The sequence below is a fragment of the Leopardus geoffroyi genome, chromosome D2, assembly GCF_018350155.1.
Source record: "Leopardus geoffroyi isolate Oge1 chromosome D2, O.geoffroyi_Oge1_pat1.0, whole genome shotgun sequence".
Classification (NCBI taxonomy): domain Eukaryota; kingdom Metazoa; phylum Chordata; class Mammalia; order Carnivora; family Felidae; genus Leopardus; species Leopardus geoffroyi.
The window spans coordinates 41,769,440-41,789,087 of NC_059334.1; the positions used below are offsets into that span (position 1 = coordinate 41,769,440).

Sequence of the window (19,648 nt, forward strand, 5' to 3'; positions counted from 1 at the left end):
CACTTAAAAAATGACAATAATTTGGTCCTGTTAGATATTTACCAGAAACATTCTTCACATTTGAGGTCCTGTTTAAGAATTTGGAACATTTGCATTTTAATCACATAAGAAAAGGAGAATGTGAAAGAATAATTGGTTCAGCCATTAGCCAATTAGACCTGTAACTAAAAACGAACAAACAACTCCAAGAAACTGACGTTGGTTTCCACAGAACAGTCACAATATGCACGGATCAGATGTTTCCTGGCACTTGGCAACAATAAGGGGAAGGAGATGCTTCCATACCACTTGTTTCCATACAACTGAAATTTATGGAAGTGGATTTGAGGTGTTTGTAGAATCATTCACCTTGTACTATTAGTGTGTCCTCAGATGGGGCTTCTACAGTGATTCCAATTGTTAAAGTCTAGTGGAGAAATAAGATAACTGAATATAGGGCTTGTCTTAGGGCTGGTGTTTTGGAGGCTGGGAATCAAGGCGCCTGCAGATTCAGTATCTGGTGGGGACTCTCGTGGTCCGTAGAGCCCTGCCTTCTCACTGCATCTTCACATGACTGGAATGGGTGCTGGAGTTTTCTCGGGCCCCTTTTATAACGGCACTAATCCCATTCATGACCCAGTCACCTCCTACAGGCCCACCTCCTGATACCATCTTATTGTGACTAGGTTTCAATATGTGGATTTGGGGAGATGCACAACATTCAGTCATAAAGTGGTCCTGTCCAGTTGCATTTCTTCAGTCCCAGAATGCACTGCTGACGCGGGTTCTTTGTGTGCTTCCCTTGACAGATACAACGACATATTCCACTGAGCGTTCTGAGCACTTCAAACCCTGCCGAGACAAGGACCTCGCATACTGTCTCAATGATGGCGAGTGCTTTGTGATCGAAACCCTGACGGGATCCCATAAACATTGTCGGTAAGCCATTCGCAGCTGGCACTGGGGACAGGCCCTCAGAGAGGGCAGAGGTCTGCGACTGTACGTGTCATTCAATGGCAGAATCAGGAGTCTTCATATGAGAAGGGACAAAGCTGGTAGCTTTAGTATTTGAGGAAGGTGAAACTGAATTCAAGTAGGCAAGATTTGAGTTTTACTTGACTAAAGAAAGGAAGGTTTACTTTTATGTCTTCTAATTTAATAGAAATAATGATGTACTTGCTTTAGAAGCCTGCATTTTTGGTGCAGGACTTAAGTATGTTGGCTTGTTCTCAGAAATAATCCCTTCCTGCAAAACTACAGACTGTAGCCCAACAGAGCAAACTGCTCACCTAAGATCTAGCATCTCAGTGTTGACTGTGAACTAAGGCCCAGACTGTAACTGTGTCCAGAGAAAACTGTATCTCATCTTGATTCTGCCCTTGTTTGTTAATTTCATTATTTTTTTTAACATCTCTCGTGATGAAGCATTCTCCAGCCAGATGTTGTAAATGAAATCATAGTCCTGTTATAGTCTAGGTAGAGAGCTACTTAGGGAAAATTCCCAATAGAGATCAGGAGATGTTTAGTTGGTTTTTAGAAACTTAAGGTTATATAAATGCTAAAAATAAAAACAAATGGAGATAAATAGTGCAGTAGTAGGTACTGCAGCTTTAAGGTTCCATAGAAGAATCAAATTAGCATCCAAAACATATTTCCCACTGAGCTTTTATTTCTAGCACTACCCTGGTAATTTGTTTTTCATTGCAATTGTATATGCTTCAGTGATCATATGTACCCACACCCCTTTCCTTCTCTTTATTTACTCTTCTCATATGACACAGTTATTAAATTAATTATTCTGAATCATGAAGCATGGAAAATTATGACTTTTTTCTCTACATATTGCTATTATAAAACTTTATTCCATGTAGTTTTATTAAGGTGGCACAGAGAAATGCGTCTGGTAGTTAGGAACTTAGAACATGTTGGCAAATCATGCCTGGCTCTAAGAGCCAGCTGCAGTCCATGAAGAAGATGAGTTGTCATGGTGGGCACACAGGTTTGGAAGAAGTGATGAATGACAGTGGCAGATCTCTGTGAGAGTAACCGTGTATTCTGTCAGGATAAACAGAACTGTGACCTTTCCTCGCCCTTGACAGTATGGCTTCCTTGTGACTCGGAGGCACCATTACATTTATGCCATTTACAAAATTTACACCCCATTTCTGTCCTCTGTGAAATTGGGTTGGGGATGAAGGGGCGTGGGAGTGTTCCTTCCGACATCTCTCTTCTTTGGTTATATTTATTAGGTCAGCGTAGACAGAGGGAAATCACACAAGGGACTTTAAAACCCCAAGGGAGATGCCAAGAGTGGTCTATCCATTCAAAGCATGAATTGTATCCAAGCTCTTATAGCTCCTCAACCATATGTTAAAGGGATCATCATGTGGAAGTGGAAAATGAAATCAATTGAGTTCCTAATTAATTGATGGAGGGGTTAATCAGATGTCTCACCTAAAGCGGTGACTTTCCAGATGGTGTTTTAGGATCAGATCAGGCCCCACACAGTATGCAGGTGGGTGGGATCATCTTTTCCAAAACTGAGAATCTTGAAAATAACAAGATAATTCTTACTCTTTTTCAACATACAACCTCAGTCTACTCTGTATTAGTTCATGGTGTATCAGTTTACTAGAGCCGCTGGAACAAAGTACCACAGATTAAGTGGTTTAAACAAAAGAAATACATTTTCTTACAGGTCTGGAAGCTAGAAATCTGAAATCTAGGTGTTGCCAGAGTTGTTTCCTTCAGAGAGCCTTGATGGAAGTGTACCTTCTAAGGTCTCACTTCTTGGCTCATAGATGACCATCTGCCCCTTGTGTCTTCTCATTTTCTTCCCTCTGTACATGTCTGTATCCAAATTTCCTCTTCTTATAAGGATACCAGTCATATTGGATTAAGATCCACTCTAATGACCCTATTTTAACTTACTTACCTCTATGGAGACCCTCTCTCTAAAGACTCACATTCTGAGGTACGGGAGGTTACGACTTCAACATATTAATTCCTTGGGAGACAGATCCAGTCTATGACATCGGATCTTTTATCGGATATAGAAATCTTTTGCTTTTGTGCATATATGCATGTCTAATTCTTTTGCATACACAAGCAGAGATATATCTGTGATTTAGCTGGAACGATGTACATGTATAATAATTTTGATCTTCTGTCTTCATATTTCTTGCATATTTCAGCACAGACAACCTGTTATTTAACATAAAGTCACAACATAGCTAATCATGACAAAAGACCAGCCTACGACAGAATTGGAACTCGAGTAGGTTAATAGATGCCTATAAATCTCTTACTAGAGTGTATGAATAAATCACACATCGCATGTGCCTGCTATTCATCTCCTGGGCTTTACTGTGAATAAAAAGCTTACATTTGTTCCTGCATCAGCCACTTCTAAGAATTCCCATGTAGTTATTAATAATGTGCTAGTTTGTACAGCACTCTATTTAAGTAGTATGTTTCATTCATTCTTCTTCTGCCTTCGACAAATGTTTATTGAGCACCTCCTATCACCAAGACATTGTTGAATAAATACATACAGAAATGAACTTAGGAATTAAGTGGTGCTGTACTTTGTAATGCATTTGAAGTAGATGAAGTAGCTCATCGTCAGGAAGTCAGGAAAACAAGGGAAAGTACTTTCACGTGACTGAAATGCTACTGGGGGTATCTTTGTAATGCATTACTAACCGGACTATGTTTCAAGTTAAACACAATTTAGTACATTAGAGTAACAATATATAGGGGTGTATGTGAATCCGTCTCATTAAATAGTTTCCTTGTGACATTCAAATCTGAGAGAAATCAAGATACATTTTTTTTTTACTATTTTAAAAGTAAATTGCAATCCTATGATTGTGATTCCATGGAATCAATTTTTTTTCTATGTTGAAAAAGACCGATCATGCTGTAACACTTTTCTGTGTACTTGGCAAAGAAAAACAAAAGCAAAACTACCTAAATCTCTCTGAAAGAGATCCTGAAAATAGTGTATGTTCAAAAGAGTGAAAGTTGAGATGAGGGAAGTTTCATATTTTTCTCTTTGTTATTTTCTCACTCTTTAGTGTATTTTCAGGTCTTTCATAAAGCCATTTTTAGTATTTAGAAATTACAGAGCAAGCTAATGAAAATTTAAGAGCAACACCAAGATTCTAAAAATAACTTGAAAGAGGGGATTTTAAGGAAGATAGGGGTGTCTGGGTGGCTCAGTCGGTTGAGCATCTGACTTCGGCTCAGGTCATGATCTCACAGTCCGTGAGTTCGAGTCCCGTGTCGGGCTCTGTGCTGACAGCTTGGAGCCTGGAGCCTGCTTCAGAGCCTGTGTCTCCGTCTCTCTCTGCTCCTCCCCTACTTGTGTGTGTGTGCTCGCTTGCGCTCTCTCTCTCTCTCTCTCTGTCTCCCTCAAAAATAAATAAACATTAACAAGTTAAAAAAATAAAGCAAATGGTTTGGTGAGGGTAGAATAGGAACACATTCCAATTCACTACCTGAGGGAGTACAGTTTGTTAAATATCTTCTGTATGTAATGTTTCAGTATGTTTCAAAATATATTGTTTCTAAAAGTTTAGTGTACAGAGATGTATAGGTAGATTTATTTGTAAGGATGTTCACCACAAATCTATTTGTAATAGGAAAGAAAAAGCCTGAATTTATAAATCTATATAAATTAGAATATATCTATACATTGAATGAATTCAACCTAAGTGGAATTTTCATAAGGTTTTAGGGACATGAATGTGCTCATTATATCATGTTATATATGAAAATTGCGATATTATAAAGTTGAACATATAATAGCAATCCAATTCTAAAAACGAACCTTAGGAAAAAGACTAACAGGTTTTACAACTATTTTCTTCTTCAAACTTTATGAATTTTCTAACAGCTGCACATTGCACATGTATTTCATTTATGTAATAACTAGTTAAGACAGTTGACCCTTGCTTCTCATCTTTCCATTAAGAAAGATAGATAGTGTCCCTGTCTCTGTAAAATCAAGGTCATTATAATTCACTATTATTAGGCTGATAAGAGAACTTTCAATTAAGCCCTTCCAGATTAAATACTACCAAGTCTATTTGAATGTGTCTGTTCTTTCTTTTATTAATAATTCATTTACACTCTTTACACTAATTCTTTTCCATGCTGAATTCATGTGTTTTGAAACATTAAAAAATGGATTAAAGAACAGAAAGATAGATTGTACGGAAATAAATCTGAGCGCCAAGGAATGCCAAGTCACTAGAAACTCCTTGAATCAAAATATTCTGAATGAAAGCAGGGTATTCTCTAATATATTTATTTTTTATGTCATTTCTAGAAATGTTAAGAACTTGGGAAATGGTACTATCTGTAATCTCTTTCACTAGAGTCAAAGAGGTAACCACTGTAACTGAAAAGACTGGTGGGCATTTGGCTGGGCCAAACGTGTTTTGAGGCCAAATTCAAGTTGAAAGGATGTGCCTCTTCTGAATTGAAGCTCGTTAGGTGTTTTGCCAGCCTTGCTGTAAAAATGGATTTTCAAAACTTTGGAAAAGATAACATTTGAGCTGAATTTGATCTGTAGCGATCATTGTGGAAATTTGTCAAGCAATTCACTGGAAGGTGTTTGAATCGCTTGAAATACGGGACTGCTAGAAAAAGAGAGAAGCAGTCTGAGGCAACCATTGCCCAAGGCAATACTTCCATAAAGGGGCTGATGGCCTGGGCAGTGATCTGGGTGAAATGTTTGCAGGACTTGGGAGTAGGGAAAGCAATTAAAAGGAGGGGGAGCCCTCTAGGAGTTGCTGTTCCTTTGTGTCATTCTGCCTGAGTAGGTTTTGAAATCAAAGCTTCCATTTTTAAGAGAATCGGCTGGGCACAATGTAACCATTTTCTGATGATGTACTGTATAAAATTACAGGACCATCCCTGTCAGAGCTTTGCTTCGTCACTTTGGAGGTCCATTAGCTCTCCCACCCAGTGAGGGTCCTCTTTATCAAATGGTTCTCCAGTAAGTGCTCTGAGAGCAGCAGCTAATGATTCCCTGTGGTTGACGCAAGTCAGAATGGAAATGGAGTTTGGCACACATCCCTGAACTCCATTGATGGGAGATGATGGAGGCTGAAATACCTCTAACTCCAGGTCTAGCGGCAAGAACCCCTGCAGAATGGAATTGCATTACAGGGTGAAGGGCTTCAGAAGAATTGTCAAGTTCATCAGGCAAATGTTCATGAAAATGTTTGCCACAGTCCAGACATAATTTGAGTAATTTGCAATAGCCGTGTTAATAATGAACTGTGCACTGATTGCCCCTGATAAGAAGAAATGAGCCAAGGTATAACCATTTGTCCCTTCTTCTCTGTGAATGGAGCTTATCAAAATAGTCTCATTGGTTCCAAAAGCAAAGAAAAACAACACGGTGAGCATAATTTTGCAACTGCATGACACTCAGGCATTAGTTTACTTAGTTTAAACCATATGCACTGGACCCAAGCTGGTATTCTTCAAGGGCCACATAAAGATCATAAGATCTGAGAAGCACATGTGATGGAGAATAAAAACATATTTTTTAGTTAATGCCCAAAGATTCTTACCTTATTTTGATGTTTTCTAAATTGATTGGCAGCTCTACTTGAAGCATGAAATGGTGTTTCTTAAGGTGGTTGTTCTGATTTGGGTTTCTTGTTACATCAAAGATTGTCGTAAATGTGTTTTTAAATAGCTTCCTTATATGACTTGAGAGGTACATGAGGCAAATGTGAGCATTCAAGACAGACTGAGTTAAAAACTCTGCGCAGCTTTACACTGGGTGTATGAGGGTTTTTTTTGCAAGTCATTTAATCAGAACCTTCAGTCCTTTATTTAAGACAGACAGACAGACAGACAAATACTTGCCCCAAAGATTGATACAAAATTGAAAGCAGCAACATCTAGAAAATTCCAAATAGACAATAGCCACTATGTATATGCTTTTCTCAGTTCTTTCCTCTTCTTCCCTTCTGCTTATATTGAAACCAAAGCAAAGCATGTTTGCTGGAATCCTGTGAGAGAAGTTGGGTGGGTATCATCTGTGTATTTATTTATTTATTTATTCATTGATTCATTCATTCCTTCATTCATTCATTTGAGAGACAGGGAGAGAGAAAGAGAGAGAGAATGAATGAGCAGGGGAGTGGGGGAGAGGGATAGAATATTAAGCTGGCTCCACTGCAGCCAGGAGCCCTACGTGGGCTCCATCACACCACCCTGGAATCATGACCTGATCTGAAATCAAGAATCAGATGCTCAACCAACCGAACCACCCAGGCTCCCCTCATCTGTGTGTTTAATTAAGAAGAGACTTTTAAAGGGGGAGAAAGGCATGCCAGGGGATTCCTTGTGTGTTCAGAGGACTTAGGCTCCTCACTGCTAATTCTGATACTCTGACAAATCATCAATTTCTGTTATTTCTACCAATTCTTCAACCAGTTCTTGCTTTTCCAAGATTTTCTTCTTGCAGAACATAGCTTTAGGAGGAATAAAAGACATTCTTCCTTTCCTAGGTCATCAGTATAACTCGCCGTAATTGTGTTGACCATTCCCATTTGGACTGGTGGGTTAGAGGTACTCTACCACTAAGTAGTAGATGGACAAATTATACATATTTTCTGAGACTCAGTTTTCTTATCTATTAAATGGGAACAAGAATATGACTACTTTACAGGATCACTGTGAGGGTTGATATAAATAAAATGTACTTGTCTGGTATAAACACTGAATTTAATGGAGTCAGTGTGGTATAATATAAGAGGGTGTGTGTTGGTTTTTGTCTGCCCAGCTTTGTTTTCAGGTCATTTGACTTGAGCCAGGGCTTCTGGATGGGTACTCAAGAGTCTCCTAACCACATAAAGTTTAGCTTAGAACTACTAAGGAGAGTTAAACTGACTCAGGTGAATTTTTGAAAAACACAGTAATAACTGATCATGGGCTGGAACACTTTTCAGAGTCAAGGGCCATTATAATTATTCAAGCAGTAAACTTAGGGGAAAAGCAGGAACAAGAAGCTACGGTTTGTTAGGCAAATTCTCCCTCTTCTGTAGATAGGAATATGCAGAAAGCTCCCCTTTCCTCTAACTGTTCAGGCCATTCTGACTGAGGACCCTCCACAGCACCCCTGGATGTGCCCCCCCACCCCTAGGTACAAGCTTCTTGTGCGTGGCCTGTTGGGTTGCAGTGAGTTGGCATCTCCCCCACTCAGCCAGAATAATGTGATCACATTTGCCATAATTTAAGTGAATTATGGATTCTTTCACCAAATTTATTTGTTTTGAATATTGAGAACATATCCATAAATATCCTTGTAGCTAGAGACAGTCTGTCTGTACAGATATGAACAACATTAGACATGGTAACACAGGCCCTGCCGTGCAGGCTCCTCAGGCAAACATTCCAGTAAGAAAAAACAAACAGGACAAAGATGGCTGGGATGTTCTGCCTAGGCTCCTGGGGCAATGAGAGAACATGCACGATCCTCCCGCCATCTACCTGTCTATTAATTTTAGAACATTGGGCAGCATTTCCATCTTCCTGAGGATGGTGTCTTTTCAATTCACTTTGGTTTAGCATCTTTGAAAAAAATGTAAAAGAATATTTAAGGACCAGATCACATTATCTATATCTATATCTATCATCTGTATCTGTATCTATATATACATATATATGTATATACGTATAAAAATATGTATATGTAGGTATGTGTGTACATATATGTGTATATGTGTGTGTGTGTGTGTGTATATATATATATATATATATATATATATATATATATATATATATATATATATAGTGTGTGTGTGTGTGTGTGTGTGTGTTTACATTTAAGTTCCTCAACATACCGTAATCTGAATGGCTATGTAGGTTGTTATCCAAACCAAAAATATTTGAGATGTAATGGCCAGTTTTAATAATTTCTTCTCTAAAATAAGCATAAACCAGGAATACCTTAAGCTAAGTGGGGCACATGGTTGCCCTAATTACAATTCAGATAAAACTCAAATTCACGGAAAAACATGTAGGCTATATGTATTTTCCTTAATATAAATTTCACAGGATTGTACAACCTCTGTATTATTATCCCCAGTTTTTCCGAATCAGCTGAGCATTCCCTGAGTCACCAAGTACTGACTAAGAAGGCAGAGCAGGGACTCCCAGAGCCCAGGCTCTCTCCACTGTACCCCAAATCTATGGAAGTATACGTCAACATCGAGTTAGTGTTGTCTTTAGTTACCCTTGTGCCTCGCCATTATTTGTGAAAACTAAAAAATGTGGCTAGAGAAAGAAGCAGCTGAAGACAGCATTTCTAAAGTATATCTTGGAGTGCATCTCTATAAATCTATTTTTTTATGATCACAGCTATTCTCATGGTTTAATGAATATCAGGAAAATTAGTCTGCTTTAAGCCGATTCAGTGCTATGCACATACACACATATGTATATGGAATATTTACTAAGTATCTGCTGTCGAGCAGGACACTGAGGTCCAACGGTAAATGAGAAGAAAGCATCCCTTTCTTTACAGAAGTTGCTGTTAGTTGGAGCACCAGGAAGTCCCCACAGTCTAGTGTGACAGGTTTCCATGGTGGGCAAACACTGACAATCACTGAGTACCAAAGGTTACACTTGAGATAGGAGGGAAATCCTTACCAGAATGGTAACTTAAAAGGAATATCTTCATCAAGTATATTTCATACAAAACCCTCTTTTCAAGTTTTAAAAAAATGAGAAATTAACAATAAAATTAAAAGATGAAACAGGAGATAAATGAAAGTATTAAGCGTGATTTGAGGAAAATCTTGTTCAGAGATAGATGTGACATGTGGTGATACAGAATATGCTTATAGATATATATGTCATATGTGGGAGGTATAGAATGTATGCTTAGTCCTATCCTACATACACTAAAATGTAAGTGGCAGTTTGATACATTATTTCCATTATTCTACCAATATTTATTAAGCACATTCAGTGTTTAACATCCAATGGAATGTAGTAGGAGTGTAGGGATAAATGTGCTCAGAAAAACTAAGAGAAGGATTGAGATGGGCATACTCTAGTTCAGTTCAACATGACAAGTTCTGTGATCTGTATCATCCAATGTATATGATCTGTATGTACGTAGCTCATAGCTGCATAGGAGACTCCAAAAACCAGTTGTCAGTCCTAAAGCCAGGAAGAGCTTCTGAAAGGAAGTACATGAATTTGCACTTGGAAGGATAAAGAGCCTCCTCCTTCCTCAGTTGGGAGCTTGTTCTTGCTTGCCAACAAAGGCATAGAGAGTTGAGCTGCTATTGGAGAAAATTCCCTTCAAGCCCCAGGGAGGAAATTTCAAATGTATTTTACGGGAATTAAGAATAATCAGTTTATGTCATAAATTCTTTCTTCAGTTGGGCACTTCTTTTCTGATTTATTTCTTCTCTTGTGTCCAGATGGTTATCAACAACATGTCGGGACATAATGACATCTTTAATTTCATTCCCTTAAAATCTGGAATTTTATGGTGAGTGGAAAGAACAGACAAGAGTATGAGTTTAATTTTTTTTTTTAATTTTTATTTTGAGAGAGAATGAGGGCGAGTGGGGAGGGGCACAGGGAGAGAGAGAATTCCAAGCAGGTTCCATGATCAGCATGGAGCCTGACAAAGAGCCTGATGTGGGGCTTGAACTCATGACCGTGAAATTATGACCTGAGCCAAAATCAAGAGCTGGATACTTAACCCACTGAGTCCTCCTGGTTCCCCAAGAGTATGGTTTTTCAAACCTGTATCATATTGATTAAATTATGAAATCAAGATTCCTTTTATTTACACAAAATTAATTTATAATTTTTATCTACATATATGAAATATTTGCAGAAACCTTTTAATATCTATAATCTAAAATTAATTTATTAACACCTTAAGTATAAGTAATGATTTTCTGGCACTCAGATTTTCCTAACAAATTAAACATATCTGTTTAAGGGTGCCTTGACCATCAAGCATTGTGGAATTATTCAAGGAGAATGTAAAGGAGCTAAGATACTTGTCGGCATATTCAAGTAAAATGTCCTTCATTTTTGCAACTAAAAAGTATTTCTTTTCTCTAGCAGCTGTGAGGTTCATAGGAGGTCAAAGTAAGATAACAATATACAGATTCCCTTCTAATGCATCAGATGGCATTTTGGCATTTACAGTGATCTGCACAAGAAAGAAAGGTTGTAAGAATTCAACCAGAGAAAGAAAGGTTGTAAGAATTCCTGAGACAAGGTGGCTTTCTAGTTCCTCAAAGACTACTTTTTCATTCGAACACATCATAAATGCAGTTATAGCTCACATCAGGGAAAGGAGTTACTATTTCAACAGAAGACTTCATTAAACAAACAGACCCCAGGCTTTGGGGCAGAGGGGTGCTCTCAGATGGCAGTGTGGAGAGACCAAAATGATGCCCTGAGCCTGGCCTCCCTGGAGTCCACTAAAAGCACATTCATCCCAATGACCCTGTGCTCCTGAAGGGCAGAAATTCAATTAGGAACTCTCAGCATTGAGCCTTGGAAGGGAGGGGAGTGTATGTTAGTGGGAGACTCCACCTCCAGAAGAACATACTCCAGCAGTTACAAAATCCAGGCTAATAATAGGACAATGGAGAGAGAATAACGCTAGGTTGGAAAGAACTGCAGAAAGGATGAGCTGATAAAGCATCTACTTTAAATAAGGTCATAATTTTGCCACAGTTTCGGGTGTGCTTCTGGGCTAATTTACAGCTACAATTGAAGTCACACTGAGGCCTTACTCTCTGCAACAAGGTTTTATTTTCAGTGCTCTGGAAAGCTCTTTCCTTTCTGCCTGGGTTAGCATATGTGAAAGAAATAATGATTGTTTTAATGATATTAAATAGTAGCTTTGATCTCTTTCCCCTACAAGCTAACCAAAACATTATCTGGATGTATGAAGTGATTCATTTGTGAACAAAATTTCTGTTTCTATTATAATATTCCTGTTCACCTACCTGACTCTCCCACTAGGCTGTGAGTTCATCTTTGCTTCTGGAACCTGCTACCTACTCACTAAAGATCCATTTTATAAATGAAAATAACTCTAGGCAATACCTACCACCTGCCTTTTTCAGAGGATAGAATTGGAGTGTTAAACGGGAGACAATGAAAATGCTAACATCGTCTATTATTTCACACCTACTAAGTGCAAGGTGAAAGTTTTAACCCTTAATACACTGCTTCATGATTGCCTACACTGTCCTCATTTTACATCTGCAAAAGAATGTTGTTATCACCATTTGATGTCATGAAAGAGGCTCAGAGATGGAAGGTAGCTTCTTCAAGGATGTGCAGCCAGTAGGCAGCAGGAGTGAGCACCAATCTGTTTTGTTTGCCTGTCAGGCTCTGGATCTTTCAATCTCCTCAAACTTATGTCATTATAAGAATCACTGAAGGAGAAGGTTAAAAATGTAGATTCTCAGGCTCCCCTTCTAAAGCTTCTGATTCAGGTCTTAAGATGGCACCCAAGAATCATGCATTCGGATGATTCCATGATTGAGACGAGTTGTGGGAATAGTGAATGAGACTAGTGTTTCTCAAATTTTGAGTGGGTGAATTCTCTGGAGATTTTGTTCAACTGAAGATTCATGTACAGCAGGTCTGAGGTGAGGCCTGATATTCTGTATTTCTTTGCTTTGCTTTGCTTTTTCTTTCTTTTTTCTTTTCCTTTCCTTTCCTTTCTTTTCTTTTCTTTTCTTTTCTTTTCTTTTCTTTTCTTTTCTTTTCTTTCTTTTCTTTTCTTTTCCTTTCCTTTTCTTTTCTTTTTGAGAGACAATGAAGGCCAGAGAGAGAGAGAGAGAGAGAGAGAGAGAGAGAGGGAGAATCTTAAGCAGGCTCCATGCCCAGGGTAGGGTTCAATCTCACAACTGTGGGATTGTGACCTGAACCAAAAACAAGAGTCAGACACTTAATCGACTGAGCCACCCGGGGGCCCCCTGATATTCTGTATTTCTAACCTTTTTTTAAATGTTTGTTTATTTTTGAGAGAGAGAGAGAGAGAGAGGAACAGAGAGAGAAGGAGACAGAGAATCCAAAGCAGGCTCCAGGCTCTGAGCTGTCAGCACATAGCCCGATGTGGGACTTGAACCCACAAACTGCAAGATCATGACCTGAGCCAAAGTCAGATGCTTAACTGACTGAGGCACCCAGGCCTAACCATGTGTTTCTAACCATGTCCCAGATGATGCCCATACTGCTGCCCCATTGTCCACACTTTGAGCAGTAAGGAATTAAGTTCCCATGCTGCCTAGCACACAGGAGGAGCTGTCTTCTCCATCCATGGGGTCTTTTCATAATCCTGCCACTACGTTACATCCTCCATCCATATGCAGCTCAGTAATTGTGTCTAAGTAAAATTTTCTGCTCACACTTGAGAATATGTGAAGCTTCTGGAAACCTGTGTTAATCTCTACTAGTTACCTTACAAGTTCATCTATTCTGCTGAGTAATCCCTAGGTACCTGCAGCGTGACTTAGTCCTATGCTTACCCCATCCAGAACAGTTTTATAAGCCAAATGTCTCATCAGGTTTCTGTTCTATCAGGGAGATTTTATATACCATATCTGAGATTTATAGGTTTGGGCTGGACAATTAGTATTTCTTCCCAGGAGCAGAACCTTCAAGTTAGGGGGAAAAGTTCAGAGAAAGAAATGTATACAGCACTTGTTAAAGTTGCTAATAACCGCATCTCCCTGGGAATTGGGTTCATTCAAGATAACTCATCTCAGGCTTTTTAAAAATACTATTTTTTTCAATTTTATTCAAAATTATCTTCAAACTAAGAAAGCTATTATATGTAAACATGACAATACATTAAACAGGTTTTACAATGGAAGACTAAATTTTCAAAAAGACAGCTCCGATTTGTCAGAAACAACGTTGTAAATCTAGGTCTTGCTGCTTCCTAGCTGTGTGACATTTGGTAACATCTTAGCTTCTGTGGACATTAATTTCTTTTTCTTTTCTTGAGTATAGTTCACACACTGAATGTTAATTTCTTCATTGTGAAATTACCTGATTGGAGATAATTCCCAAGGTCACTTCTAATTTCTAAAATAGGTTGGAGAAGCTGAGTGAGCTATTGTATTTTCACCTGTGTCAGTAAATACTATTGTTTTACTACTGTTTCTTTTTTTCATTAATGTATTCATTTTTTAATCTTATTTAAATCCAAGCTAGTTAACATATAGTGTAATGATGATTTCAGGAATAGAATTTAGTGATTCATCACTTACATATAACACCCAGTGCTCATCCCAACAAGCGCCCTCCTCAATGACCATCGCTCAGTTAGCTCATCCCCCCAACACCCCTCCAACTACCCTCTCATTACTACATTTCTATCAAAGAAAAGCAGAGCAGTTTCAGAAGATGCTGAAGATTTCTGGAAGACACCATAGCTGTTCTGTCTTTTGAAGTACACAAGATGAAATGCTGAATTAAGAAGAATGTGACTGTTACAGGAAAAGTGGCACAAAGCTAACCTATTGCCCATTTGTGCCTGTGCTTCCAGATGGGCAGGTCCATGTATTCACCTGGAGGGTGTCTTAAAAATTCAAATTCTGGTTCACTAGGGCCAGGGCAGGGCTGAAAATCTGCATCTGTAACAAGCCTGTGGTATTGCTGACTGCAGACCTGGCTTTGGGTAGCAAGTTGCTTTACCTGTATGCTTCAACCTTAGCTGCATAATAGAATCTCCCAGGGAGATTCAACATTCAGATGCTCAGGCCATATACAGAAGAAAACAGTTTGCATCTCTGTAAGTGGGGCATTAATATCTATTTTTAAAGCAGCTCTGGGAGTTCCAATGGGCAGCCAACATCGCAAATCACTGGTCTACACTGCTGCCATAAACCTCCTTCACTTCCCTGGTCCCTGACAATTTTGGGTTTTCCTTTATGGAAAACTCTTTTATCACAATGTTAGTTGAATTCAGAACAGGTACTTACCCTCACTTCTGCCATCCCAGTAGGTCAAACTGACTACGCCAAGAGATCATGCTGTTCATCTCACAGAGTGCTTTCTAGTCTATGCCTGTAGACTTGGAGAATCTCATGGTAGTCTGTATGAAGCATGCTGCCTTTGTATTTTCCTGTGTCCCAGCACCACCATCACATATGGACACTTTTCCATAAGCTACATGGGTCTCCACAGTTATCACTTTCAAGTCACCTATTGCTGCACAGACATGGTACCCATATTTAGCAAAATGTTCCATGACTGCATGTTAGGACCTAATTGTTCTCTCTCTCTCTCTCTATCACTCTCATTATCTCTTTTTCCATTCTGTCTCTTCCATTCAGCCTTCCATACACACTGAGCACTTACTCTCTCAAGCCCGTGCCAGGTGCTTCAGTGGAACTTGTGTATAGACGAAGTACTTCTCTTGTACGGCTTCACTGGAGTTGAAACCCAGAAGTGACATTGCTTGGCCCAAGGATGCGAACATTTAATGGCTCTTGACCCAAAATTATCTTGCCTGCATTGGGTAGTTAAATTTCTGCTTACTAATTTAATATGTGTAAGCTTGCCCCTCATTATTGTTCAATGTCTGTGTCTTTGATTAATAAACACCCTACATCCTTTATGTGGACATAAAGTGAACTTTTATTTTTACTTCACAAGTTAATTTTTTGAAGGCTATAGAAAACCAAGAAGGAGTATTAAGCCAGTGAGTAACATTTTCATTTTAGGCATGTATTATGTTTTGATCTATAAAAGCTGCCAGTTTATTCTCTATGTGTGCAAGACTTAGAAGTGGCCTTGTGGCAAACGTTCTTTTATTTAAATAGACCCTCTTAGTTTTGCAAATATGAGACAGGCATGCACTCAGAGTCTGGCAGGATGAGGATGAATGGGGTGTGCACATGTGTCTCTGTGTTTGTGTGTGTGTCTGTGTGTGTTCGTGTTAGCCTGTCCCTCCAGCAGATCCTGGGAATGTAATGTTCTAGAACAGAATGAACAGTCAGTGTAATAAGGAGCTCAGGGCATTTTAGGTGAGAAGAGATGAAGAATCCAAATCATGCCCTTCCAAATTTGAAGTGAAGGGCACTTGTCTCAGAAGAACAGAGTGATCTGATTAAGATCCATAGCGGGAATGGGTACCAAGAGCTCCAAAGGTGAGCTCACAAGGAGAAGGTGGAAGAGTAGAGTGGTGGCCCACTATCTCTGCTGGCTTCTCTACTTGGTTCTTTTGAATAGGAGTTAAACCCTCTTCATCTCTCACTAGGTTGGGATTTCTGCAAAAACTTCCAAGTCTTGATGGATCAGCATCCTCTTGAAGGGTTACCACTTTCCTTTGTGGTGCCACCTTGTGGTAAAGTCTACAGTGACAATGCTTGTAGCTGGTGGAACTTAGCCATCTTTTCTTCCACAAAGCGTTTGGACTAGGAAGGGAAAAAACTCTAACATTTCAACAACTAGATGAAAGGGAAATTTGGACTTTCAGCCACGAGTGGTAGTCTGCTTGCAAACTTTCTTGAGCTGTTTATGGAGGATTATTGTGTTTGCTTTTCTTGTTGGTTCAGAAAGAGCACGTGAGTGACAGGGGTGATACAAGTGAAAGGAGATGTTCCTGCCTAGATGCTGTGCCTCTTTTACCCTACCCAACATCAACCTGGAGGAGCTATAGAGAAAAAGCATCAATACAAAGGAGACGTTAGGAGAAACTCTCATGAAACAATGCTGAGGGGGATAGGGGTTTTCAGCTTTCCAGTATGTGCAATCTATAGCTTATAGTAGGATATAGCCAGTGTGGCTGTGGGTGTACCATGGGAGAGGAGCCAATAGAATTTTGCTTTTGCTTTTCCCCATCTGTGGTCTGGTGTAACTGGTATTCACACCATGGTGGCTCAAGCTATGTGGCTGAGACTACCTGTAAAATCTAGGCAGCAAATGTGGATGGAGAGCAGAAGGAAAACTTGTGAGACTTCATTAGGCTCAGGTAGGCATTTCCTCATCTTTCTCGAAGCCCACTCACCACAAGTTCATTCTACCTTGGTTCTAACTCTTGGAGGTCTGCAAATCTGAGAAGGTCTAACTTTGTTCTCTGTATCCATTGCCTGAAAAATTAACTAACACCCTTGGGGGAAAAATGAGCTTCTCATACCAAAACTAAGGCAGAGGAGCAATGCCATTTAAAAAGTGCATGAATCAGAGAAGTCTTTAGACTAAGGAAAGGAGTCTGAGGCCGTGACCTAAAGAAGTATTGCAGTGTGTATGTAAAGAGAAAATACCAGATGGGTTTGAAGGAGATGAAACACAACCTATATTTGCTAATGAAGGAATAAAGGTAAGAGGGAAAGAGAAGATTTAAAGGGACTGCCAAATTTCTGATTTGAGCAGCTGGGCAGTATCATTCATTGAGCTAGCAAAAAAGAATGAAAACAAGAGTTACATCACTCCATCACTTACTAGCTTTAAGAAGAGGAAAAATCATTTAACTTTCTTCTACTCAGTTTTCTCATCTGTGAAATAGGTATGATAATAACAGCACCTGTTTTGTGGATTAAACTTGAATTGCCCTGGACAAGCCAGAACACATGATCATTTCATATTTCCAAAAAAGTAATAGGGACATCTGAGTGGCTCAGTTAGTTAAGTGTCCAACTCTTGAGTTTAGCTCAGGTCATGATCTCACAGTTTCGTGAGTTCAAGCCCCACATCGGGCTCTGTGCGCTGACTGCATGGAGCCCGCTTGGGATTCTCCTCTCTCCTCTCACTCCCCCCTCCCCTGCTCACACTCTCTCTTTCTCAAAATAAACAAACTTAAAAAAAAAATGATGAAATGGCAAAGTCATCATTGAAGAATCCTTTCCTTTCATGTATGCTTCTTATCACATGTACAGGGTGTGTGTGTGTGTGTGTGTGTGTGTGTGTGTGTGTGTGTAAATATATGAACTTTTTCTTTAGGTATTTTATTTTTATTTATTTATTTATTTATTTATTTATTTATTTATTTATTTTTCCAACGTTTATTTATTTTTGGGACAGAGAGAGACAGAGCATGAACAGGGGAGGGGCAGAGAGAGAGGGAGACACAGAATCGGAAACAGGCTCCAGGCTCTGAGCCATCAGCCCAGAGCCTGACGCGGGGCTCGAACTCACGGACCGCGAGATCGTGACCTGGCTGAAGTCGGACGCTTAACCGACTGCGCCACCCAGGCGCCCCTTTCTTTAGGTATTTTAAATAATATTTCCTCTTGTATTCCAATCCTCATTTCTTTAGTTTGCTCTACTTTTGAATGGTTTTAGTATTTTTATAGTTCAGTTATTTTTCTTCAATATTCTACTTTCTCCAGATATACTTAGAGATTTTTAAATTATTAAAAACATTTTGTTAAGTTTTATATCTGTTTAATTTATATTATTATAGAAATACAAACCCATTTTACTTTATTTATAGAATTTAGATTAAAAAATAGGCACTTGGCTCCAGGGTTAAGCACTATTAATATTTTTGCATAGAGTCTTCCAGTCTTGGCTAGAAATACTGCTCTTCATAATATTTCATTTTTCTCCTTAGTATATGTGCTATTTCTGTTTATTTATTCAGGTGTTTCTGTAACACTCCCTTAATGCTTTGAAGATTTCTTTATGTCCTCTACTGTGTCCCTTGTTGATTTTTACCCTATATCTCTATCACTTAACTAGTAAAGAGTAGTTCTTATGTGTTTTTTATAGGAAATGTACTGATTCTTGTATTTTTATCTTTTATCTAGATACCTTATGAACTAAACATTTCTGTTAGATTTACAGTTGCCTTTTGTAGGCTTGTAATCATGCGATATGAAAATAACGCATATTTTGTTTTATAGACTTCTGTTAAATTTTCTTATTTGGCTTTCACATACTATTGTATTGATCCAGCAGTTCAAATTAATATTAAATAAGATACAGCTTATTAAAGGTATTAATTAACTTATCTATCTATTATGTATTACACTATAGAGAGTTTGTCCATAGATTTTTCAATATATTATTTTATTTGGCATGGATTAAAATTTGTGCATAGACCTTTCCATCAGCACATTTAATGGAATGCTTTATTCTCATTAAGCTATTCATGGTGTATTTGCCTGTATAGAAATATTTTTCATGCATACAATAAACTTAATCCTATTGTTTAATTGTAACTACTGGTAATGTAGTTAAGATTTTAATTTAATATTCATTAATGAAATTGGCCGGGCTTAATTTTTTTTTTATTAAAGTTCTATTACATTAGATGTCAGTTTTACTTCTGTTTCACAGAATACCTTAAAAAGTCTCCATTTATTCCCCAAATTTCAGAGCAATTTGTGTAATAGCTGTATTAAGGCTGCTTCGTATTTTAAATGAATTTACCAGGATATCACTAGGATCCTTTGTAGTAGGGTAGTTATATTGTCAACTTTATCCAGTCTTCATCCTTCCTCTTTTCTTTAACTCACTCTAGTGTTGTGTATTTATATAATAATTTTATCATACAGTTGAAGTTTACTTATATATCCTTATATATCTCTGTCTCTCTTTTCTAAATATATGTGTTTTTTTTTTTCCGGTTGAGTACATTTACCAGGCCATTAAATATATTCTTACAATTTCAATGAATTTTACCAATATT

At 38.4% G+C, this 19,648-nt stretch overlaps 1 protein-coding gene across 10 annotated transcripts in view; it reads left to right on the forward strand.

Annotated features, from left to right (window-relative positions):
• Positions 1-19,648, forward strand: part of NRG3 (neuregulin 3) — a 1,060,953-nt gene that overhangs the window by 474,224 nt on the left and 567,081 nt on the right. For all 10 annotated transcript variants that reach the window (XM_045437860.1, XM_045437862.1, XM_045437863.1 and 7 more), the window contains exon 2: positions 789-918. In XM_045437860.1, coding sequence (XP_045293816.1) covers positions 789-918 — 130 coding nt within the window. The remainder of the gene's footprint in view (positions 1-788; positions 919-19,648) is intronic.